This window comes from Leptonychotes weddellii, chromosome 7, assembly GCF_054177405.1.
Source record: "Leptonychotes weddellii isolate Sample4059 chromosome 7, ASM5417740v2, whole genome shotgun sequence".
Classification (NCBI taxonomy): domain Eukaryota; kingdom Metazoa; phylum Chordata; class Mammalia; order Carnivora; family Phocidae; genus Leptonychotes; species Leptonychotes weddellii.
In genome coordinates, this window is record NC_138375.1 from 55431740 (window position 1) to 55456539 (window position 24800).

General features: G+C 56.2%; 1 protein-coding gene across 1 annotated transcript in view; it reads left to right on the plus strand.

Annotated features, from left to right (window-relative positions):
- Positions 1–24800, plus strand: part of FGF18 (fibroblast growth factor 18) — a 33687-nt gene continuing 8887 nt past the window's right edge. Inside the window, exons 1-3 of the mRNA XM_081826300.1 lie at positions 1–594; positions 768–804; positions 13998–14178. Of these exons, the coding sequence (XP_081682426.1) occupies positions 563–594; positions 768–804; positions 13998–14178 (250 nt within the window). The 5' untranslated portion in view covers positions 1–562. The remainder of the gene's footprint in view (positions 595–767; positions 805–13997; positions 14179–24800) is intronic.

Genomic DNA, 24800 nt, shown 5'->3' on the forward strand with positions numbered 1-24800 from the left:
GTGGGAGGCGGCGATGCGCACGGCCGGAGAGACGCGGAGGAGGAGACATAAGCCGGCGGGCGCCCAGACGGTGCGGCCGTGACGCGTTCCTGCTGCAGCCGCGCGCCCCGGCCCTGGAGCGCTGACCCCTGGCCCCGCACAGCCCCGCGCCCCGGCCGGAGATCGCGCCCCAGCTTCCAGCCCCGTCGCGCATGCTGCCTCCGGAGTGAACCGAGCAGCCAACCTCCCGCGGACGCCCGGACGGCCGGCCGGCCGGCCAGCAGTGAGCAAGCTTCCCCGCACCAGCCCGGCGCCTCCTGCACAGCGGCGGCCACCCCGTAGCCCCCGCGCCAGCCCGGAGGGCGCAGCGCTCGGGAGGAGCCGCGCGGGGCGCTGATGCCGCAGGGCGCGCCGCGGAGCGCCCCGGAGCAGCAGAGTCTGCAGCAGCAGCAGCCGGCGAGGAGGGAGCAGCAGCAGCAGCGGCGGCGGCGGCGGCGGCGGCGGCGGAGGCGCCCGGTCCCGGCCGCGCGGAGCGGACATGTGCAGGCTGGGCTAGGAGCCGCCGCCTCCCCCCCGCCCAGCGATGTATTCAGCGCCCTCCGCCTGCACTTGCCTGTAAGCGCCCGCGCGCGGGGCTGCCTACCCTGCCTGGCCGTCTGTCCGTGTGCCTGTGACTCTGTCTGCCCGCCCGGCCGTTCGTCTGACTTTCCGGCTGCCTATCCGTCTGTCTGTCCGCGCGCCCCCCTCCCTCAAGTCCCACTGACCACCTCTCCATCTCTCTCCCGCAGGTGTTTACACTTCCTGCTGCTGTGCTTCCAGGTACAGGTACGTAGGATCCTGACTCTGACCTCCCCCTGCCCCTGCCTAGCGGTGCAGGGCGACCCCCTTCCCCTGGGCCGCGCCCCCTCCCTGTGCCCCACCCCTACTGGGCGTTGAGCCCAGTGCACCTGTTCCCAGGGCGCCAAAGGGCGGCTCCGCGCGCGCCCTGCGCCGGCGGGGGACCAGCCAAGGGCAAGGGACTCTGTTGCAGGGCTCAGACTGGCGCGGCCCCTGTCGGCCTCGGCTGGGAGGAGATCCCCGGAGCCAGCGGACTCAGCCGCTGCAGTGTGCCCAGCTCCAAGCCCCCTGCCCACAACCGGAGGGGAGTTGGGACCTGAGGATTTTTTCTGCCATCCGTCCCTTAATATCCCCGGTCGCTCTTCCAAACAAAAAGGCTCCTTTGAGCCGAATGGATTTTGAGTCCAGGGAGAAAGCTTCAGTTGTAAATTACTCTGTGGTTTCAAAGGCGTTTGCAGGGGAGAGAGAGAGAGAGACAGAGAGAGAGAGAGAGGGAGAGAGAGAGGGAGAGACAGAGACAGGTCTTGGAGAGACTAGGTGAGAGGTAGCAGAGACGGGCGCTTGGGCTGAGAGGCCATTGCCCTTGAAGCCGCTCCAGAATGGGCCACGCTCCGCACACCCTCGCCCAAGGTGGTGCAGCCCTCGACTGATTCCCCGCCTTACTCCCCGCTCGCTCGCTCTCTGTGAATCAGAAGAGGGCTTGGCGCTCAGCCTGGAAAGCACTTGCTAAAATCTGATCTGTTACTTCAGCAGCTTTCAGACTCGGGAAGGTCTTGGCACGCAGACAGTTGGAACGCTCTGGCTTCCAAAGCCGTGGAAATGAAGGAAAAGGGGGGGGGGGCCCGCAGAGAAAGAGAAGAGGGAAAGAGGGAGCGACTTCAGCCCCGATTAGAACCAGACCAGGGCTGCCTCAGCGTGGTTGGGCGGGGAGGGGGGGGGCAAAGGGAAGGGAAATAGAAGTGCCAGCTACCCTAGCCCCCCACCCACCTAGAGCTGCAAGGGAGGGGCCTTAGGAGGAGCTGGATTGGGGCCAAAAGAGATTATCTGCCCCTTCCCCCTCTGGGTTGAAGGCAGGTGTCCTCACAGGGTTAGAGACGATGCTTAGGTTTTAGCCTTTGGGGTTCCAGAGGTGCCCCAAAAGAGCCTTGAGTGGGGAAAATGGTGGCTCTCCCAGCTTTATGGCTTAACGAATGTTGTGTGTGTTGAGTGCTGTTGAGACCCAGTAGCCTCTTTCAGTGTTTGGTGTGGTGGTGGGTCTGCTTACCTCCCCTTCCACTCCTGGGAGAGGATCGTTACCATCAGAATGGACATTGGGCTGGGGGAAGCTAGTTGGGGCTGGGGGCTGTGAGGATGGATGGATGGATGGACGGATGGACAGACGGACTGATGGGTTCTTTCCCCAGCTTTGGCCAGGCTGAGGTCCCCAGTGACTCCTTGAATCAATATAACTGGAGTCAGTAACTTAAAACTGGCTGTTTGCCAAAGCAGATGTGACCCTGTGGTGGCGGGGGCAGGGGTGGGGAATGGCTGGTGTCAGAGAGAGAGGCCAGTGCCAGGCATGGCCTGCCTGATTTGCAGCTGAGTCCCCAAGCAGAGGGCAGGCCCCAGGGTCACTCCAGAGGACCTGCTTGTCTGATCTGGGTGAGAGCTCTTTTCCTGCATGTTGCACCTGGAGATGGGGGACTGCTGCAATGAGCATGGAGGTAGAGAGATCTGTGGACTTTGTTGCTCAAGCCTCCTGCAGCTTGCTGCCTCTTGGTCCTTAAAGCAGGGCCCAGGAGGGGTTGCTGCAGCATCTTTGTGTTCTCTGGGGAAGCACGAGGGAGGGAACCTGGACTCTGCATCCCACCTCGACCTCCTGGCCTAGAGCTGGAGCCAGCCTCTCAGGAAAGAGCTGGGTGGTCCATCTGGGTTAGGACTTCAAGCAGGTGATGGAGCCTCCTCTCCCCCCTCTCACCTCTTCCTATCTTTTCAGACTTTCCCCATCCAAACTGCCATAAGACTGATGTATTTAACCCATGGTCCCTGCACGCATAGAGTATCTAAGGATGGGATTATGGAGGAGGCAGGCCCCTGATATGTCACACCAAAATGGTGCCCAAATGTGCTCATGTTTTGGAGAGGGCTCTCAGCTCCCCACAGATTTTCAAAAGCATCTATGAGTCCTAAAAGATAAAGAAACGGCAGGCTCCTGTCCCCATTCATGGTCTAGGAACAAAGGTGGCATGGCCATTAGAGGTAGAGATGAGGGGTGGGCCTGAAGTGTTCGTTGCTGGGAGTGTGAAGTGTGCTCCCTGCTGAGGTGGTGTTGGGCAGGCAGAGGGGAGAGCAGCTACTTTCCCGGCAGGGCAAGCTTAGAGAGGGTGACAGGAGCTCCCTGGGTGAGCAGAGCCTGGGGAGGCCTCCCTGCACGCTGGGAAGAGCTCAGAGCTTTGCAACCTGGTGGACCGGGCCTGAGCCCCAGCCTCATCTTTCCTCAGCAGTTGTGAAATGGGTGGCCTTGAGGCTGAAGTGGTACATGATAGGTGTGGAAGGAGGTTTGGAGATTCTCATTCACACAGGAGGGTACTTTGTTCTGCTGGGAAATGGATATACCTCTGCCCTTCCCATCCCCCCGCTCCCTGGTTTGGGGGGAGTTTCTGGTCTCTTCCTTCTCCCCCTCCATCAGCCAGCAGGCCCAGAATGGGCCCCCACCTCCAGCCACATTTTCGAGAGAGTACAACAGTCAATGCCAGACACTGCCTCCCCCCTCTACCCCCCATGGGGTGAGCCCCGCCCCTGCTGGCCACCCCAGGAAGCAGGAAGCTGGGAATTTAATAAAATCCCTTCTCCACACGACTTGGGACACCGCGCATAGCTCAAATCGGAAGAATTTTAAAAATTTCCGAGGGGAGCAGGCGGCGTGACCAGTAAATTGCTTTTCTGCACTTGGCTGAGCGCTGACAATGACACCGGGCTGGGCCTTTCACGCAGCTTGGCCGGCACCTGCCTGACATTGTTCCTACCGCCAGGCTCGGCTAGGTCCTGGCCTTCCCCAGACAGGCCAGGCTTGAGGCGGGCCAGGAAGGGGGGGCTTCCACCACCCACCCCTTGTCCCTCCCACAGCACCCCTTCCTCTCTCACCCACCGCCCAGTGTGTTCAAGTTTTGAAGTTTCCTTTCACGCCCCCTCTTGACCTGACCACCCCCCACACCTGGCTTCCTCCGTGAGTTTTAGAACCTTTCTTCTAGCTGGTTAGAATAGGAAAGCCAGAGACAGAGTCCTTTGGGACATGAGGAGGATGGAGAGCTGTCCTGTTGGGTAGCACTTTAAGTTTCTTAAGGCAGTGACATCATCCATCTGTGTGTCCAGTCAGATATTCATTCAACAAATACTTGCTGGAACCCCGCTTCTTGCTGGCCTTGAGAACAAGACTAGTCAGTTCCTGGCCTCAAGATGCTCCCATTCTAGAGGGGAGAGTTCCTGTGATCCTGCCTCCTGAGAAGTACGGAAGGGGGGCACATCCTGCTTCTGTCCAACCAAGTAAGACTCCAAGGCTCTTGCACCCAGAAGCTTGTTTCCTTCTTCCTGTCCTTTTTCCTCCTGAAGTAGGTGGGCTAATATTCCTACTTCACAGTTGGAGAGACTGAGGCACAGAGTGGGGAAGGGATTTGTTCAAGGCCAATGCTAAGACTCAAGACTCTGGATTCAAGATCTTGTATTCTTTCCATGACACCAGACAGACTTCTTCAGAAAGAATACTGGTGGGGAAATGGAGTTCCAAGGGGCATGCTAGGGGTTCTCAGGGAGCGCTTCCTCTTGGATTCTCATTGATAGGATCTCCATGCTACGGATGATCAGAGCCCAGATAGGTGTCTCTGATGGAGGGCACCTGACTCGGAGTCTGCAGGCCCTGATTTTCCTAGAATGTTCTGGACTGAAAGGGTCCCAGAGCCAGAGGTGGGTGTCTAGGAGGGTAGGGCCTGGGGGAGTCAGCACTCCCCTCCTGGCTTCGTTCCCAGCAGGAAAGGGGAGGGGGCACCCTGCCAGCTATCCCTGCAGCCTGAGCTAAGGAGGTGGATTGTTAAAATATCTTGCAGTGGCACCGCCAGGGTTAGCAGGCTTGGGGTAGCTCTCAGGGCACAGTGGGCCCCCAAAGGGAGATGGAGGGCGACAGCAGGGGAGACTTCCTAGCCTCAGCAGGACCTTCTGGTTCTGCAGGAGAGGTGTAGGTGTGGGAAATCAGGCTGCAGGCCCATCAGGCCAACAGCAATGCTGGTAGCCACCACCAGGCATGGTGTGCTCATGATGTGACAGGCAGGCTCCTTCGCACCTCATGGAGGCTCAGCCTCGCAACCAGCCCGAGATCAGGGAATTCTGCCGACAGGAAAGTGAGGCTCAGGGGCATGAAATAACCTGCCTCTCGCCGCACAGCAAGAGAGAGGCAGAGCGGACTTCGACTCTGGGTCACCTGGCTCTAGGCTCGAGGCTTATGAAACAGCAGTATGGGCGTTCTGGGGTGTGCCAGCCTGGTTCCAGTGGTTGCCCTGCCTTATCTTTGCTGTATGACCTTGAGCAAGTTACTTAACCTCTCTGGTCTCAGCTTCTGCATGTGTAAAACGGAAAGAAAACAACCGACCAATCCCTGCCTCCTACAGGTGGAGAGCAGGGGTCAGGGTACTAGCGCCCGTGTCTCTTGTTTTGGGAGGGCTCCCTTGCCCCCCTACCCGTGTTGGTGTGGTAAGCCCCCTTTCCCCAGGGCACTGTCACCTCCTGGTGACTAGGAGGGGGGAGATGTGGATTGGTTCCTTTCTGGGGGCAGGGGCTTTCTGTTCCACCTCTGTGTACCCCATTTTTTTGCTGGGACACTCAGGGATAGGGCAGTGCCAAGGGCCTTGCCAGGCTGGCCCGGGCTGGGGGAGAGCCACGGAGCCTCAGAGAAGGTGGAAGCCTGTTGTCTCCACTTTGGGCCTGAGTGTGGGGACTTGTTCTGGAACATTGGTGGGTAAATTGGTCCCTCAGGCTTTAATCAGGCTTGCTGGTAGGGGCTGGGAGATGTTTGTGGATTATTGCTCTGACATCTTAATGGCATAATGCCCATGGGCCATTTAAAATGCTCCTGTGCCAAAGATGGGCCATGGATGGCAGAAACGCTCTCAGGACCCCTGGGATCAGTCCTGGCTTTGTCACTGGCTCATTGGATGACCTCCCTTTCTGGGCCTCAGTTTACACACCCGGGTATCAGTGAGGTGAGCTAGCTGACTTCTATGGAGCTTGAATGCATGGGCTTTGGCATAGGAGAGACCTAGGTTTGAATCGTGTCTGTGCTGCTGGACAAATTTCTTAACATCAACCCTTTGCCCTTCAGTTTTCCCCACCTGTAAAGTGGGGTGATGAGAGGGACCTACTTCTTAAGGGTTACTGTGGGGGCTAAGTGAGATAATGCACACAGAGTAGCTAGTACAGTGGCTGGCACTCTGGAAATAACTGAGTAACAGTAGTTGTTGGATCGGTTACCTGCTCCGTGTGTGTGTTAAGTGCGTACCATTCTGCAGGGTGCTGAGGAAGGTTGGGAGGGATGTATTCCTTGCATCAGTGGCCTCAGGGCTCCTCTTGTCTAAGTTGAGAGCACAGGCTTTGGACTTAGGTTTGCACCCTTCTCAGTCTGTGTGGCCTTGGGCAAGACCCTTAACCTCTCTGAGTCTATGCCTCCTTATCACATGGGAAATAGGGATGATAGTACCACTCCCAGGCCTGTTGGGAGGTGTAATTGAAGTCATGTCTTGGGCCAGGTATGCTGCAGTTACTCAGTTATGATGCTGCTCCTCATTAGCAATCAGCAAACATTTATGGGACACTTGCTGCATGGGTGGCCTTGGACTAGATTTTAGAGGGGGTGCCAAGAAGGCATCCATTCAGCTTTTCCCTCAAAGCATTCCCTGCGAAGAGATGACTAACACTTTGGGCAGCTTTATTCACCTCCCTTACCCCCATTCCACCTCTGCCTTGGAACCCCTTTGTACTTTGTCACTGTCACATGACCCAGTGTGTTCTCCATGGGGCTCACAGGGAAGCATAGGAGCTCAGGATCTGGATCCAGCCCAGCAGATCACACCCTGCCTTGGCCACTTCATAGTCTCATGACTGAGCAAATTGCTTGGCCTCTCTGTGGCTCATTTTTAATGTGGGCATTAGGGTAGAACCTCCCTCTTGGGCTTGCTGTAGGGGTGAATTGTGGTCACCCCAGGGGAAGTACTTGGCACAGCACCTGGATCATTATAAGTGTTAAGTAAATGTGAGCCGTAGTTAGGCATTTGACTTTGGTGTGTCTAGAGGCCTGTTTGTCTAGCAGCTCGTGGTTCCTGGAAGTCAAGGGAGGCTGGACCCATCCCGAGGGCCCTGCGGCACCTGGCACAGACCTGGTGAGCAGAATGAGTGTTGAGTCAGTGAGTTGGAGGGGCCCCAGAGAAGCTGGGGCCAGGCAGCTGGATTTAGGCCCCTTCTGACACCAGGCTTGGGGCAAGGGGGCTCACGACCTATCCCAGCCCTTGGGGACTTGAGAGAATCTGAGGGATCTGTGCAGGGGTACGGGAGCTCAAGGGTGCTGTGGGTACTTTGGTGAAGGGCCATGAAACCAGACTGGGGGCCAGAGGATCTGACCAGGGAAGATGCCCCATTTGAATCTTAGAGTAGGAACAAGCTGGGTGAAGACATTGTGAACCTGTGTGCATGCGTGTGTGTGTGTGTGTGCATGTGTGTGTGTGTGTGTGTGGAAAAGCCGTTGCAGGCACATGGGACATAACAGCCTGATGTGCTTAGGGGACTCCGAGCCAGTTAGAGCATCAAGTTCAGGAATAGGGGTGATGTAAAAGGCCATGGTGGGCATTGAATGCTGGAATAAAAGGCTTGTTTATTACCTTGTAGGCATGCCGGACCACTCCCCACCCACATGCTTCAAGGGACAGGGAATTGAAACAGGGATTGGTGGGAACGGGAAAAGAAAGAAAAGAAGGGAACTTGAGTCTTTAGGGGTCCTGCCTCCTTCCCCCAGCTGGCTTCAGGGTTGACTGCCGGAGGTACCCATATTGACGATCTGTAGGGAGAAGGCTGATGTGTGGGGAGAGGGGCTTCTAGTCAGCCGCCTTGGGTGGCAGCCCCTCCCTCCCACGCTGATGCCTCAGCCTTACCAATCAATACATTGATAGCCCTGGGAGCTTAATGGACAGGCTGGGGGTGGGGAAGGGCCCTTTGCAACGTCACTGTTCTGGCTGGGTTGGGTGTGGGGACTATGACAGGAGAGAAGGGAGAAGCCTGGAGCTGAGGGGTGAATGGGAGCGTGAATCTGAGCCAAATTCACATCCAGGGGTGGGCTTGGCCTTCCCCCTCCCTTTTCTGTCCACAGATGCCAGCTGGGGAAAATTCATGGGCTCTCGAGCCAGAGGTGGTTCTGATCTTGGCTCTGTTGCTTTGTGTACAACATCGTGGGTAAGCCACTTGGCCTCTCTGTGTCTCCCTTTGTCGTAGGGATGGTAATCATTCTGACCCGCCCAGGTTGCGTGAGGAGGAGGGAGCCCATGCCTGCCATGTGCTTAGCCCAGGCCCCGACACAAAGCAAGTGCCCAGCAAGTGGGAGCCAGCGTTTGTCTCAGCCTCTCAGAGAATAATCCACAGCACACTGGGGCTGGCAGCAGCTCCTGGGCCTGAGTCCAGGCAGAGTTTGGGGAGCTGCATTTTGGGGAGGTGAGCAGGGCTGACTTTACCAGGGCCCACTCCTGGAGGGGTGAATTGAGAACGTGGAGAAGCTCTGAAAGCCCTCGGCGGGGCTGGCCACACTGCTGCTGGAGGAGGCAGGCGGTGGTGGAATGTGGCCGGAAGTCTGTGGGCTGCTCCTCTGGGGACCGAGGAGACCCTCCCTTTCTGGGCAGGCTGCCTGGAGACAGGGGCACGGATTGTAGGAGGCCTCAAGGATGGGGACCTGGGCGGGAGGGGGCAGTGTGACCCCATCCTCCTCTGGAGTAGGGGGAGTGAGCTCAAGGCCTTCAGCCCTTTCATGTTTAATCCTTGCTCCAGTCCCTGCCCCCGACTATGGCTTATGGCCAGAACCCGTTGCATCCTGAATTGAGGGAGGGGAGGAGGGTGGAGAGAGGGGAGAGTGAAGGCAGGCGAGGGTGAAGTGCTGGAGTGCTTGGGCTCTAGGCCTTTTCCTTTGCTCACTAGTGTGCCTCTTTGGACATGCGATGCCACCTTTCCAAGCCTCAGTTTCCTCCTCTGTAAAATGGGGACTATACTCGCACCCGACTCATGGGGCTGCTCTGGGAATTATGTAAGACCATTGACCTAAAGTGGTTCTTATGCTCAATAAGCAGTGGCTGTTCAGAAAACAAAACACAAGAAAAAAAGAAAAACAGTTGTGGTGGTTGTTCCTTTCTCTGAGGTAAATGTGATCTGCAGTCCCCATCCCGCCAGTGAGAAAACTGAGCGTTAGAGAAAGCAAACAAATCGGTGGTCAGTCCGTGCTAGTCATCTTGTTGGACGTGTGTGGTGTGTGTGCCGAAGTGATGCATGACGCGGCGGACGTCTGTGGAAGGTGGCGGTGCGGCCCGGGAAGAAGCAGAAGCCCCCAAACATGTCTTCAGAACAGGAGTGGGTCAGTGAAGTGGAAATCTTCAGCCGGACGGAGCAGGGGTGGCTGATGGAGGCCCCGGTAGGAGGGGACCTGGGTTGATGTCTGGGAGCTGGCATTGAGATCACCCCAACCTCTTTTCACCCCATGGAAGGTTCACCCCAAGTTGCCTAAGGGAAGAGGCTCAGAAGGTAGGAGAGGCTAGATGGTGAAGGACCCCGAGTGGACACCGTGCTGTGGGCAGTGGGGAGCCAGGCCGAGTGTGCAGTCGGAGCCGGCCTCACCCTGAGTGTTAGAGCGCTGTGTCCCGCAAGGATGAGACTGCAGGCCAGGCCAAAGGTAGGGGGCTCTGTCCCACTGGGCACCTTGTCTGTGCCAGGGCCTGGGGCCTCGGCACACCCTGGGGGACATGTGGCCGTTGATGCCTCTGTGCCATTCCTGGATTGGGGAGTGAATATTCCCACCAGAGCCCAAGCTCTTAGGGCGGGGAAGGGGCTGGCTGGAGGGGGGTCTTAATGGGGGGTCTTGGGCTGCAGGGGGACCCCACTATAGGCCATCCTGCTGTGGGAAAAGCTGCTTCGACCCAAGAGAGAAGCTGCGGTGGGAGGAAGGCAGAGTGACAAAGGTCCCTTCCTCTGCCCAAGGACACATCCTGGATGTACCAGCCTGCTCACCTTGTGAGAGCTGCAGTAGTCTCATTTTTTTCCCACTGCAGCTTCTTGACACCCCACATGCTTGTGCCCCTGGGGGGGGGGAGGTGTTAGCCTGTGGAGAGCAGCTTCGGCTGTTCCAGGAAGGCCTGGAATACAGTCCCCCCCTCCTTCCCCCCCAGGCCCAGTGACCTGCCACCCAGTGAGCAGGAAAGCAGGAGGGAAAGAATGTTCCTGAGGCAGACGCTAGAGCTCCGCTTGCCCACATTCCAGCTCCGTGGCCCTGGAGAAGCGCCTCAGAGGTCCAGTCTCTGCAGTGAGCTCCAACGGGTGCCCACCTCCAGGACTGGCTAAGGAGGCACCACGTCTACAGGGCTTCCTAGCAGAGCGCCTGGAATAGAGGAAAGCTCAGCAATTGATAGCTTTAAGAATGCCCCTTGCCACCCCTCTGTGGGGCACTCTGCTTGTCTGGGTAGTAAGTGCTGGAGCGGATTTTGGCCTCCATGTTTCCCTCATCCTAGCCACAGTCATTTAGCAAACCTTTGCCGGGCACCTCCTGGGGCCAGAGCTGGAGACCCCAGGATGAGCCGGACAAGCTGCCGTCTGGGGATGATAAGCCATTATAGTATAGTGTCCAGAGACCCTAACCCAGCTGGGAGGGTGGGGGGCAGGAAAAGCTTCCAGAGGAGGCACCTGAGGGCAGGTGTCAGCTGGGCCGAGGGGGCAGGGTGCCCTGGGCAGAGGACCTGACCTGTGCAAAGGCCTGGGGCTCCCCAGAGGTCTTGCCCAGGAAGCCCAGGGGTCTCTCTGCCTTTTCAGAAGGATGGACTCTGTTTATGTGTCAGAGGCCACCCCTGCTACCTCCCTTGGGAAGGATGTGACCACAGAATGTGGCTTGAATGGGTGGAAGCTGGGCAAGATGAATTGTTCCCTCCACATCCTGGGGAAGGGCCACCGGATAGCCCCTGCTGACCCTGGGTCACCCGCGCTGCCTCTGTCCAGTGGGCCAGGGAGAAAATCGTTAATGGGAGGCTGGCTTCTGGGGCAGGGCAGCTCCCCTTGGGGACCTGGGGTAAGGAGATTGGTTTGACCTCTGGTCGATAAGGTCTCCTGTGAGCAGGAGGAGAGTTGGAGGACAGGGAAGGAGGCTGGAGGCCCGCCCCTGGGGGACGGGACAAGGCCAGGCTACCTCAGGAAGTCATTCTGGGGAGGTCGAGGGCCATGGGCGGGGGGTCTTCAGGACACGTGCCCACCAGGTGTGAACCTCATGGGGCACGGAGTTCTTCCCTCCCTGAGCATCGGGTTATGAGAGGAGGTGGGTCCCAGGTGTCAGACCCTGGCTGTGAATTGGTAACAGGGGCTGGCCATCGAGAAGAGCGAGAGGGAAGGGTGCGCGCCCTTGGTGGGCCAGGCGCCAGGCCCCGCACCCCTGGCTGTGTGGCTGGAAGCAACCGACTTAACTTTCCTGAGCCTTGGTTTCTGCATCTGCTGAGTGGAGGTGATAAGCATTCCCATGTTGCAGGGTTGTCTGGAGGGTCCGGGGCAATAGCGTCTTCCCAGACTGAGTGTGTGCCGAGGTGCCCTGTCTGCAGGGATGGGGGTGTGGTCTGCTTGTATTTCCAGAGAGGCTCTGTCTGCAGGTCTTCACTGTGAGCCTCTGAAAGGACCCCCATGTGCTCTCTTAGTTATGCCTCTTGAGTACTCGCTCTGTGCTGGGCACTGTTCTAAGACTTTCTACATTTCATCTGAGGAGCAGCCCTTGGGGTGGATGAGATTGTCATCCCTCTCATTTTCCAGGGAAGCTGAAGTCCAGAGGGGTTGGTAACTTGCCTAGGGCCCTTTAGCGAGGGAAGGGCACACCCTGGGTTCTGACCCTGGGACCTCCTCCTGATTGTGCTGGTGGGGCAAGTGGGGCACAGCAAAATGGGGCTGAAAGAGGGGCTTTGGAGCCAATTCGGGGCTAATTCTGCCATTGCTTGTTCTGGGACCTTGTCAATTTAGCTTTGGGGCCTCAGTTTTCTCATCTGTAATGTGGGATAATATTTCCACCTTGAGGATGATAGTGAAGGATAAATAATGTGGTCCAGCTGGAGTGCCTGTGGGGCCCAGGCTAGCCACAGGGGACATGTGCAGGTCACCTTGGGGACAGAGACCCTGGGCTGGGCGTGGGATGTAGTAATGAGGAGAACACGGTCCCTGCCCTTAAGAGCTCACGATTGAGAGGTGAGACAGATGCTTGGGCAGCCCTGGTCCCAAGAGCTCTGCAACAGGCTGAGTGGGCCGTGCTCTCATGGGAGTGGGGTCCTGCCTGCCCAGCATCATGTTGGACCTTGTGGGCACACAGAACAAACCAAGAACACTGTCTGGGCTTCAAGAATTGTTCAGCTTTATGGTTAGGATGGGATGGGACAGGCATACATTTAGCAGGGCCTAGGAAAACCTAATTTTAGTAAATGGAATGACAGGGCTCCACATCTTTTCAGTGTTCATTTGTTCATTCATTCATGCATTCAACAAATGTTTGAGTTTCTGCTGTGCTACATGCTGGGGATAGAGTAGCAAGCAAGAAGGAGACAGCCCCAGCTTTCATGGTACTGCCAATGTAATGCTGGGGGGAGACAGACAAAAACCAGATAAGTAGATGTTATGTCAGGTTGGTCAATGTTAGAAGGAAAAAACATAGCATGGTAGGTAGAGAGATGGAGAGTGATGGGGTGGGGGCTGCTTCAGAAAAACAGTCAAAGAGGGCCAGTCTCAGGATGTGACACTGAGCAGAAAGCCTAATGAAGCCAAGGAGCCAGAATGTAGAAATCTGGGAAAGAACACTGAAGCCAAGGGAAGAGCAAGTGTGAAGGCCCTGAGGCAGGTGTGTGTTTTGTGTTTGGAATGCTCAGTGGCATAATAAGGCAGCTGGTACAAGTGGAGGTGAGAGAGTAGTAAAAGGATGAAGAGGGGACTCATCCTGAGGACCTTGAGGCCGTGGTAGGGACCTTTGTCTAAATGTGATGGGAAGCCCCGGAGAGTGTGGAGGGGGAGCATTACTCAAGGTGTTTGGGTTTGGTGGAAGCCAGACAACCAGGGGGCAGGAGTGGGAACAGAAGGCTGGTGAGGAGGTGGCTGCAAGTTGTCCAGGTGAGAGGTCATGTTCAGGAAGGGAGACTGGAGAGATACATGTTGCATAGCCAGAGACAGCTTCCTGGAGGATGTGGTCAGATGTGAACTAAACCTCTGGGGAGATAGGGAGTTTTGGTGGGAGATGCAAAATGAAGTCTTCTCCAAGAGACGCCAGGGGTGTGGGTGAATGCCAGGTGAGGGTGCTTGGTCATGGAGAGGAGAGCCCCTGGCATCAACTCCTGGGGCCCAAGGGACAGTGGATTCTGGCCCTTTCCTTCCCAGGGTGACTTGCCAGGCCTCTGTCCTTCCCTGCTGTGCACCCAACCAGCAGTTATATGCCCCTCATCCTTCTCCCATCTTCATATCTACTCTGATCCTTTACTCCCCACGTGCTCACTTTATTCTCATGGCCACCCTGGAACGTAATCAGGGTAGGGGCTCTGCTCGACTGTTTCACCAAGAGGGAGTCTGTGTGCCCAAGGTCACAGGAGAAACCTCCGCTCCGTACTTCTTGCTTTAATTTGGGGCTTTGGTGGAGAGGCAGCGCAAGCTTTATTGTCCAGTAGACCGAGGCCTGCTTCTTAGCTTCGCCGCTTCTTGGCTGAGCCACCTCGGGCAACACGCCTCACCTCTCTGAGCCTCGGTTGCCTCATCTGTGAGATGGGGATGGTGACAGAGCAAGCACGGGTCTGCGCAGGGGCCTGGCCCGGAGCCGGCCCGGAGCGGGGCCCTGGCTCTCCGGTGTGAACGTGGCTCCCACGTGAGGGCACCCAGGACTTCCGAGGTAGATCCCTGATGCCGCTCTCCCTGGCCAGGTGCTGGCGGCCGAGGAGAACGTGGACTTCCGCATCCATGTGGAGAACCAGACGCGGGCTCGGGACGATGTGAGCCGTAAGCAGCTGCGGCTGTACCAGCTCTACAGCCGGACCAGCGGGAAGCACATCCAGGTCCTGGGCCGCAGGATCAGTGCCCGCGGCGAGGACGGGGACAAGTATGGTAGGTGCCAGCCCCCTCCTCCCTCACCGTGCGCCTCCCAGCCCTCGGGTTCCCATCCCAGGTCTGCCCTGCCCTGGCTGTGTAACCTCGCTCCTGGCACAGCCTCCCTGGCCCTCCCACCCCTCCTCTGCAAACTGCAGGGGCAGTCGTGTCTCCTGGAGAGCCTTGGGGGGAGTGCTCAGCGCTTTGCCGGGAAAGGTCGTGGGTATCCGTGGCTTCCCTGGGCACGGCCTAAAGCCAGGAGCTGCTCCCCACAGCATTGCTTCACCAGCCCCGGGTGCAGGTGCTCAGAGAGGTGGGAGCCTCCAGGGAGTGCTTTCTGGATGCTGCCGGCCGTGCGGAAATCGGCCTGGTGTGAGTGTGGGTGCACATGGGCACACATGGGTGTGAGCACGGGTATGTGCTCTGCGAGCTTGGGCTTGTACACCTGTGAGGAATAGTGCTCGTAGCACTTGGGCTATCGGCCCTTTGGCCTGCCCTTGACCCTGAAACCGCCCAGCCCTCCTCTGGGGTGTTTGGGAACCATCCCTCACCTCATGCTGCCTCTGCGAGGGGGCTGGGAGGAATGAGACACCCTGCCCCCCTGCCCACCCCACCCCCCAGCTCACACAGACCCTCAGCAGTGAGAGAAACAGACAGGACTCCACTTGCCCGGAGCCTCGAGAGGATTTTGGGGACCGGTGCTGAGCAAATACTGACCCTGCCCCACGGGTTCTTACCTTCTTTTTTTTTTTTTTTTTAAGATTTTTAAAATTTATTTATTCGAGAAAGAGAGCGAGAATGAGCAGGGGAGAGGCAGACTCCCCGTCGAGCAGGGAGCCCGATGCGGGGCTCGATCCCAGGACTCCAGGATCATGACCTGAGCCGAAGGCAGACACTTAACCGACTGAGCCACCCAGGCGGCCCTGGTCCTTGCCTTCTTAAGCCAGGTTCTGGGAGATGTCCCAGCCCCCCACACCCCCCTTCTCCGGCCTTGGGCAGGGGAGCTGGGGCTGCGGGTGACCAAGGCGTGGGGCTGGGGCTGGGGCTGGGGCCCGGGTGTGTACTGTGGGCCTGCCAGTCTGGGCTGTTCTGGGATGATGCCCTGCTTGCCCGCCGGCCCCTGCTCGTTGCAGTCAAGACATGACAAGAAGACAAATAATTTCTTGGACCTTTTATCTTGGACCCCATTCATTTTCCCTCCGCCCCGGGGCAGGACTGACCTCATGGTAGGGCCCAAGTGTGGCAGCTGCGCCGTCACTGGGGGCTGGGGCGGGCCAGGCCGGGCAGGGCTGCGCCGGGCTGGGCTCCCCGACTCCAGGCCAGCTGCCTCCCTTCTCCCTGTGCCATCACTCTTTAGGGCCTCCATTCCCCTCCCTCCCTCCCTCTTTCCCCTTCTTCCCCTCTCAGTCTTGCTACTGCTGCTTTTCTCCCGACCCCTCTCTCTCAGTCCTTCTCCCCTCCTTCCCGGTGCTCACCCCTTCCCCTCTGTGTCTGTCCATCCCTCTCTCTGTCTCCCCCTCCCCACCATCTCTGTCCTCCCTGCCTCCCTCCCTCGGATCACAGCTTTCCAGTCCCTCCTCCCCACGTCTCCCAGGTCCTCCGCCTCTGCCTCTCAGGGGGCTTCTGTCTCTCCGGGCCCCCCGCTGTGCTGGGCGGACCCAGGTGGCGCTTTTCCCTGGGATCTGCTGTCCAGTTGCTGCCAGGGAAGGGGCAGCTGGCTGGCCGGGCCGGGAGGGAGGTGCCCTCCTGGGGAGTCCCCGGAGCTCTCGCTGGCCCCTCCAGGCCTGGTCTGAACCATCTGTCCACGCCCTGAGACAGGAGGTAGGAGCTCAGGAGGGAGAGGAGCCCAAAAAAGGCCACCCCCTCGGTTCAGAAGTTACTTGCCTCTCATTTCCTCTGCCTGAGCCAGACAGAGACTCAGGGGATCGCACGTGCTGTGTGACATCAGACAGGCCCTTTGCCTCCTCTGGGCCTCAGTTTCCCATCTGTACAATACAAGGGTTGCATACTAGAGCAGTGCTTCCTAAACATTAACATGCCTGGGAATCACCAAGGGATCTTGTTAAATGCTGATGTTGATTTGGTGGGTCTGGGGTGGGGCCTGAGCTCCGCATTTCTAACGCGCGCCCAGATGGTGCGGATAGGCCACACCTCGCGTATCCAGGAACTAGCCCATTTTGGCTTCTCGAGCCCCACAGGCCCCAGATTGAATCCTTCTCTCTCAAGGAATATGTTTATCACTTCTCCAAGCCCCCGCCAGGGCAGCGTGGGGCTTTGCTGGCTGCTGAGGCTGCTTCATTTAAGTGTCGCATTAGAAACGCAGATGAGGCGAAGGGACCCCATCTGTGAGCCCCGGGAGAGGAAGTGAGACAATGGAGCCAATTGAGGCTTCCAATCTAGATAATCAATACAAATATTATTGGGAGGGTGATTTATGTGGCCAAGCCAGCCTGGAGGATGGGGCTGCGGTAGGGGTCTGCCCTGCCTGTGGGGGATGGGCAGCCAGTAGTCCCCAGTCAGGCCAGGCCCCCCCCACCAGACAGTGGACAGTCCCTCCTTCTCGGGACTCTGTGCGGCTGAAAGAATGATGTGGTCTGAGGCTTGCATTCATATGCAGCTATAATGCAGTCTGGGAACCTCAGCAAACACCAAGTATAAACAGGGGCCCCAGAAACACCTGGAATCTGGAATCCCGACAGACACTCGGAATCTCAGATTCAGTGACATCCTGAGGTGTTACACTCAGGGCAGGCACAAGGCACGGGCCCACTTTAGTCTGGGGCTGGCCCAGGAGCTCTTGGCCTGCTTTACATCTTTACATCTGGGAGCAGTCTTTGGTGAGATCTGCATAGATGTAAGTCACACCCCGCAGTTCTGCAAGAGGATCTCCCCAGGGCTCCCCAAAGCTTTCCCCCCAAGCACCCTAAGGTGCCTGAAGGTGGGCCAGGTGCTGGAGGGACAAGCGTGCTAGCCAGGAAGCTGAGGGTTTCTGGAGGGGGATGGCTGACGAGCCGGTTAGGGCCACCCTGCCCACCTAGGATGCTTACATCTGGCCCTCCTGCCCTTGGCCCTGGCCACCTCTGTCGTGTAGGCAGTGGCCCTATTGCAGAAACAGCTCCAGGAGGCAGGACACCTTGTTTTTTGTTGCCGCTTTGCCACTGAGCAGCCCGTGGAGCTTGGGGCAAGCGTGTCTGGCTCTGGGCTTAGTTTCTTCCTCTGCCAAGTGAGGATGAGAAAGGCCCGCTCGACTTGCCTCCGAGATTGATGCGCTTGAGCCCGGGGTGTGGAGGCATTAGGTCCTCCTGGCTGCAAGGGGCCAGGCTGCCAGTGACAGAGGTGGAGTTTTAGAGGAAGAGGCCCGGGGGATGGGGGATGGGGGGTCTGTGGGGGGTGTGCGGGGTGGGACATGAACTGAGTCTGCGCTCAGGGAGTGGGGAGGGACCCTGGCGGTGGAAATGGCAGTGTGGGGGCAACTCTGCCTTTATAAGCAGTGTGACTGGATATTCTTTCCTGTTTTCATTTGAAAAAAGGGTTTTCTACTTCAGAAAAAAAAAAAGATAAGAAAACCCCCAAACCCAATGTTTTGTAGTAGGCCAGCCTCCCAGGACTGTGCCCAGAACAGCCCCCAGGCAGGCCCCTGGAGGGGCTGTGTCAGCCAGGAAGTTGATCTTTTGAGGGGATGAGAATGTAGACTCCGGAATTGGACAAGATTTGAACCCAGCTCCATCACTTGCGGGCTAGAGATCTCGGATCTGAGTTAGCCTTTCTGATCCTCTTTGCTCTTCTGTGAAATGGGGTAATGGAAATGAGAGCATCTCTTATGCTCACAGATTGTATGATTATTAAAGCAAAAAATGTGAATGATAACTACTTGAATCACTGCTGTTGTATGGGTGTGGGGGGTACTCACACGGGCTCTGGTAGAAGTTCCCCTCTCAGGAACTGATTCCTGGGGCTCCCAGAAGGAGCCAGGTCTCTCTTGCATCTGTGGGGCCCTGGTATGTCAGCTGTAGGCCTAAGAGGCTTCTTCGGCATGATTCCAAGCAGCAGGTCGGCCTGCTCTGGCTCCTGTTGGGCCCGAGGAGGCAGGGTCTTTGGACCTTCTTGCTGGGTGTGGTCTGATCTTTTCTCCGTTTGAGCTGGGGTCCCTAACTCGCTGTACAGAATTATTGAGCCCTGGGGATACGGTGGTGAGACATACTTGGTCCCAGCCCTCACACTGCTCCCAGGCCAGAGACCCTGCTCCATCTCAGGGGCTGACTCTGAGTAGGAAGAATCTAGTTCTCTAACTTCCAGTGTGACCTGGGGTCCTTCTCATTCCCTCCCTGAGCCTGGGCTTCCTCACCATTCACTGGGGGGCTGCGTGCGGGGTGTGGAGTTAGCACTCCGCTGGCTTCCTCGAGAGCTCAGGCATGGATTCGTCTGTGTTTCCAGCTGTGGAACTGCTGTGTGGGGTCAGGAGGAGTCAGCCCATCCCAGCATGGGCCTGCACCTTCCTGCTCAGCCTTGCCCTCCTGAGAACATGAGCTCCTTGAAAGTAGTGGCCCTTCTGCATGTCCCCATGCCCAGTACAAGGCTTGGCAGAAAGCAGGTCCGCACCTACGTGTTGCTGGGTGAATGAATAAAATAATTATGGGGCAACTCCAAGCATGATCTGGAACTGACTTGTGTGGCTCACGCAGGAAGGTGTGTGGGGCATTCCAGACCTTTTGCTGAGCAGATGACAAGAGTGAGGGGGAGTCTTCTGGCCCCATTTCCCTCATCCTGGTACCTGTTGGAGGGCTGTGTTTGAATAAGGAGAAAGGGCTGGTGTGGCTGATGCTGCAGAGACCCCCTACTCTCTGAGTCCAATGCCCATAGTCCATATAGCAGTCTAAAATGTGAGACTGTGTCACTTCACTCTCAAAGGCGCTTGTCTCTCTGAGGATTAAATCCCAATTCTTGGATCAGCCCAGAATGGCCTGGCTCTTGATTACCACTCCAGCCTCGCCTCACTGCCTCTTCCTCGCCCACTCAGCTCCAGCCCCACCCACCAGCCAACAGGCCAGGTGTGCTCCTGGCTAAGGGCCTTCTTCGCATTTGCTGTTCCCTCAACCTGCGGATGCTGTTCTCCCAGATATCCTCATGGCTTGCTCCCTCATTTCACTCAGGCTTCTGTTCAATTGTCTCCTTATCAGAGACTTCCTGGCTCTGTCTCCTTGTGGACGTATTTTTCTTCCTAGCATTTATTGCTACTAGGTATTCTATTACATATTTAGCCTTTTGCTCCCTGTCTCCCCTGTTATAATGCAAACTCCTTGAGGGTAGAGGGCTTTTGTCTATTTGGTTCGCTGCTGTATCACCATGCACAGAGCCAGCCACAAACAGGTGCTCGATATATGCTTGATGAGCCACGTGTGTGTCTGGGAGTTCTCCCCCTGGGGCAGGTGCCTGGCACAGAGCTCAGGCACACAAATTGGTGCTCCCTGCCTCCTCTTCTCCCGACCTCTCGTCCTCCCCTCCATCCTTCCAGCCTCCAGCTCTGCAACATGCAATGGGGGTATAAGCAGCAAGAGACCTGGCTTCCCCTAGGGCCCTTGCAGCTGGGAAGAGGCATCAAAACCCCTGCCCTTTGAGCTCATGTCCCATAACTTCTGTCCCCAGTGAGGAGTGGTCACCCACACCTCGCTGACTCTGCAGCTGAAATAGCCACCCTAGAGTTATGGCTAGGATTAAATATAGCTCCTGATCAATCCTATTGATTTTTTCCCTCTTCCTTTCCAGCAAGCCCACGTGGGCTGCAAACCTCCTTGGGGGACTTTAGGAGAAGGGAACTTTGGGAGAAAGGCCGTGTGTGTGTGTGTGTGTGTGTGTGTGGACACTGATGTGGAAACATCTCCAGAAAGCATTTCTTCTCCCTGCCCCTTCCTCTCCACCTGGTCCACCTTCGGAGGGACGAAGGGAGGATTGATTTGCTCTGACCTTCCTGTGCCTTTGGTGGCAAGGACATTTCCTCGCTGGAGGACACCTGGAGAGTAGCCAGCCGTGCAGTCAGCCCTGGAGCCATAATGGCCCGCCAGCTGCTGGTCATCTCACACAGGGCCCTGGGGGGCCCCTGGCTCCCACACTGCTCCTGCAGGTCTTCCGGAGGGGGGGCTGTTGGTGAGGCTGAGGCTTGGGGGAAAAGAAAACCCCTTCTCCAGCTTTGTTCCCTCGGGCTTCCTCTCTTTGGTTCCTGTCTCCTGTGTCTCTCTTTGCACTGTGTCTCTGGTTTTTGGCTGCCTCTCTGTGTCTTTCCCTGCTGTTCCCTATGCTTCAAACCAAAAGTCTTCAAAGTGAGGCCCTGGATCACACGCTGGGAGGCCGAGGTAGGGAATCACACTGGAGTCAGTCAGTCAGTCAGTCAGTCAATGTCACTTCCCTTTTCCCTGCCTTGGCTGGCCTGCAGGGTATCTGTACCCTTCTGCCTAACTCGGAATCTCTGTCTGTCTCAGACTAGCTCTGGAGTTACTCTGCCAGCGTTCAAATCCCGGACCTACTCTGTGGCTCTGGGCATGTAACTTATCTGCTCAGTGCCTCAGTTTCTTCATCTATAAAATGGGTGTTATAGTCCTTACCTCATAGGATTGTGAGCATCTAATGAGGCACTGCACATTCAGACTAAGCACTGTGCCTACAGATGGTAAATGCTCAAATAAGTATTTGTTGGGACTTTTAAATTATCATTGTTACTTCAAGCATTTAAGAAAATAGGGGGGAAAAAAGGCAGCATGAGTTTTTTATAGAAAGGGCACTGTGGGCATCTCTACCAATAGTCCCTCTGCATCAACAAAGTGAGGTCAAAGGGCGCCTGGGTGGCTCAGATGGTTGAGCGTCTGCCTTCGGCTCGGGTCATGATCCCGGGGTCCTGGGATCGAGTCCCGCATCGGGCTTCCCGCTCCTTGGGAGCCTGCTTCTCCCTCTGTTTCTCTCTGTCTCTCATGAATAAATAAATAAAATCTTTAAAAAAAAAAAAAAAAGAAAGTGAGGTCAAAGCGAAGACCTTCCCCGCCTTTGGTGTTTACTCGCTTACTCTCCCAGGGAAGGGACTGATGCAGAGGGAAGGTAAAGGGAGCGGTGGACAAGATAAGACCAAGACTTCTGGGCTAGGCTGCCTGGGTTTTAACTCCATCACCGTGTAACCTTGGGACTCAGTTTTCTCACCTGTAACATGGGGATGATAATAACAGTTCTCACCTCATGGGATTATTATGAGGATATTGTGAGTGACAGAATATGCGTATAGTGCCCACTACATCATAAGCTCTAAATAAATGTAGATTACTGATAATATTTCTAGAGGGCCGAACTGGAAGAGGCCTTGGAGGTCACCTAGGCCTGGCCCGGAGAGGAACAGGGTTTTCCCCTCTGTCACATGACAAGTCGGAAGATGTGATAATAATCCTGAGGCTGGGGACAGGTGGGTGGGAGCTCAGAGTTCTAGTGAGTGGCAGGAGTAGCACCAGCCAGTGGGGAGCGGAGTGGCCGAGGGCATTGACTGTGGAGTCAGACTGGGTCCCAACATCTGCCCTGCTTTGACCAGCTGTGTGCCCTTGGGCAAGTCCCTTCACCTCCCTGAATCTTGTTTTCTTTAACTCTTACCTTAAATAGTGTTACTCATATCTACTTCACAAAGCCGTTTATGCATTTACTAAAATTTACTTGTTGATCATTTCCTGTGAGCCAGGTATGGGCTAGGCACCAGAAATCACAGTGGTGTATAAGACAGGTAAGGTCTGCTGTAGTGGAGCTTACCTTCCGGTGGAGAGAGACAGATAATTAAAAAAAAGATAGCAACTAAGACCATCTGGAGAAGAGCTCCGAGGAAAATGGAGCAGGGGTGGGTAGAGCTGGACTGGGGAGGGCGGTAAGACATTGGATGGTGTAGCCAGGAAAGGCCTCTCTGAGGAGTTGACATTTGAGTAGCAACCTAAGAGAAGAGAAGCCTCTATGGGAAGCTCTAGGCAAGGCAGCCTCCAGGTAGAGGGAATAGCAAGTGCAAAGGCCCTGAGGCAGGAGTGTGCGTGGTGTGTCAGAGAGGAACAGCAAAGGGGCTTGTTGGCTGGAGGGCTGTGAGTGAGGGTGGGATGTAGGAAGGATCAGTAGGGGCCGGAGCATGTGTACCATCTGGGTCCCCATGAAGAGGCTAGATTTTAAGTGGGTTGGAGATCCCTAGGAGGCTTTTAGCAGGAAAGAGATAAAATTAATTTTATATTTTTAAAGGATCTCTCTGGCAGAGAGAGGAGGCTGCTGAGTTGTGCAGTCTGGAGGGGATGCCTAGAGAGGAGGTCTGATGAGGAGTGGAGCCAGATAACGTCCCAGACTCCTCCTGCCTGGCCTGGTACAGGCCTTGAGAATGGAACTGAGCCCAGTTGAGGTTTCTGAGCTCCTGAGAGTTGCATGTTGGGGGCTTGGGTCATGAGCAGGGGGGCCGTGATGCTGTGGACGAAGTAGTCTGTGGAGCAGACCTGGCCTGGGTGGGTGGGTCTCTCTCTCCATCTCTCTCTCTCCATCTCTGTCTCTCTCTCTTTTTCTCTCTCTTTCTGAGAACTGCTGCCGCTATTACTCCCCGCAGACTTTACATAATTCTGGCCCGGCTCCCTCCTCATTATGTCATGCACCCAAGTGGAGTATAGGTCACTGCAAGGCCTGCTGTGGTCGGGAAGAACAGACTGCTGGCTCCCCAGCATGGCATCTGGAGCAGACCTTCCCCATGCTGGGGTGAGGGCAGCTAGGCTTGTGAGGGTAGAGGTGCAGCCCAGCCCCAGCCTAAGCCCTTTGGACAGCTCGGGCAAAGGCCAGGGCTTTCTGTGGTGGGCTGTGACTGATGAGCCTTGGGGGATTGGGGGGGGCGGGCAGAGGGCTACATCTCCCCGGAGTTGGGGGACCTCCCCTAATGCCCAGGCCCCAGCAGAAAATTAGGCAGACCTGATGGCAGCCCCTCCTGCTGGGTTGCTTCTCTGAACCTCAGTTTCCTAAACTATAAAATGGGGACAAAACCACCCAAGCTCAAGGTGAAGTATAAATTTCAGTGGGCTCACGTGGGAGCCAGAACGGTAGGAACTGTTCTGGGGACAGAGGTCCAGGCATGTGCTGGGAGAGGGACAGACTTCCCCTCAGACTCACTTGGGGTCTCTTGGGCCATAGTCCTGGGGCCTGAGCCCCTTTCTATAGTCTCCCATCCCTACTCCTCTCCTAGGCTCTGCCCCAATCCCAGAGAGAATCAGAATAGGGGTGAGCCTCCCCCTCCCCCTTGCACAGGTCAGGAGATTGAGGCCAGGGGGAGGTGGTGTGCCTGGCTCAAGGTCACACAGCCCAGCATGGCGATGCCAGAAATGGAATCAGACCCCATAAGTCCCAGCCCAACGTATGTTCTGATGCACTTTGCAGTGTGGGATGCCTGTGACCCTGGAGGATGCTGAAGAAGTTCAGGTCAGAAGGCATGCCTGGGGAGACAAGTTTGGTTCTACTTCTGCCCTTTTACATGCATCTGATTTTTTCCCACTATGCTGTGTGTGTGTGTGTGCGCGCACGTGTGTGTGTGTGTGTGTGTGTGTGTGTTTAGGGGAAAAGGGTTTAGTTTTGCAGTTATTACAAAACTTAACACAATAGTTACTTCCCTCACCTGGCCTCTGAGAACAGGTGCTAGGACCTTTCTGCCTTCCTTTTGTGGAATCCTCACAATACCTTCTGAAGATTAAGGATGATTATACCCATTTTACAGGTGAGGAAACTGAGGCCCAAGATCACATGGTTGGCAAGTGGAGCCGGGGTTTCATTCCCAGGTCTGCGCGTTCCAAAGCTCTCGCCTTTCCCTTACATGTGCTGTCTTCTTCACCCCCCTGGGATGGGGGACACTCCTGAACCCCACGACCTCCGTCCTGTGTGGTGCCTGAGCGTTTCAAGGAGATGCAGAAAGCAAGCCCCAGGCTGCTCTGATGTTTGGCTCTGGGTTCCCAGGGAGAGTTACAGGGAGTTTGAATTAAAGGGGAGCGGGGAGGATGCGGGGCTTGTAACCCCCTATCTCAGTGTTGCTTAATTTTCTTGACTGTGTTTACTAGGGATGGGGGAAGGTGGAGAGAAGAATGTGCCTCCCCCTCCCTCCCTGTTTCTAGAATTACTAAATTCTTGTTAGATCTTTAAATTTTATGTAAATTCTTCTTATTTTCCTTGGAAAGGTGGGGTATCATATTTTAATTAGTAGTGGTGTCAAAGGAGGGCTAGATTAATTATTGGAAATCCTGAGTTCCAGATGGTTTTAATTTTCACAGCAGGGCACCAGGGTATATATTTTTAATTTTTTTTTATTAAAATCATACCTAGTGTATTTTAGGGGCACCGAGGTACACGCTTTGTGGCTCCAAGGATGCCGTATTTAGGGCTATGATTTTTGTTATGGAGAAGCAAGTCCCTTGTCACTGAAATTAAAAGTTTGTGGGTGAGGGAGGGGCAGGTGCTGGGAAGCAAAGGGTCAGAGACGGGAGGGTGAGAATGGGGGAGTCATAGGCAAAGAAGGCAGCGGTGGGAGGAGGTGTTGGGGAGGGAACCAGGCATAGGAATTCAAGGCCAGAGAGGAGAGAAAGCTCAGAGAGTGTGTGTGGCCTACTGAAGTCACACAGCAC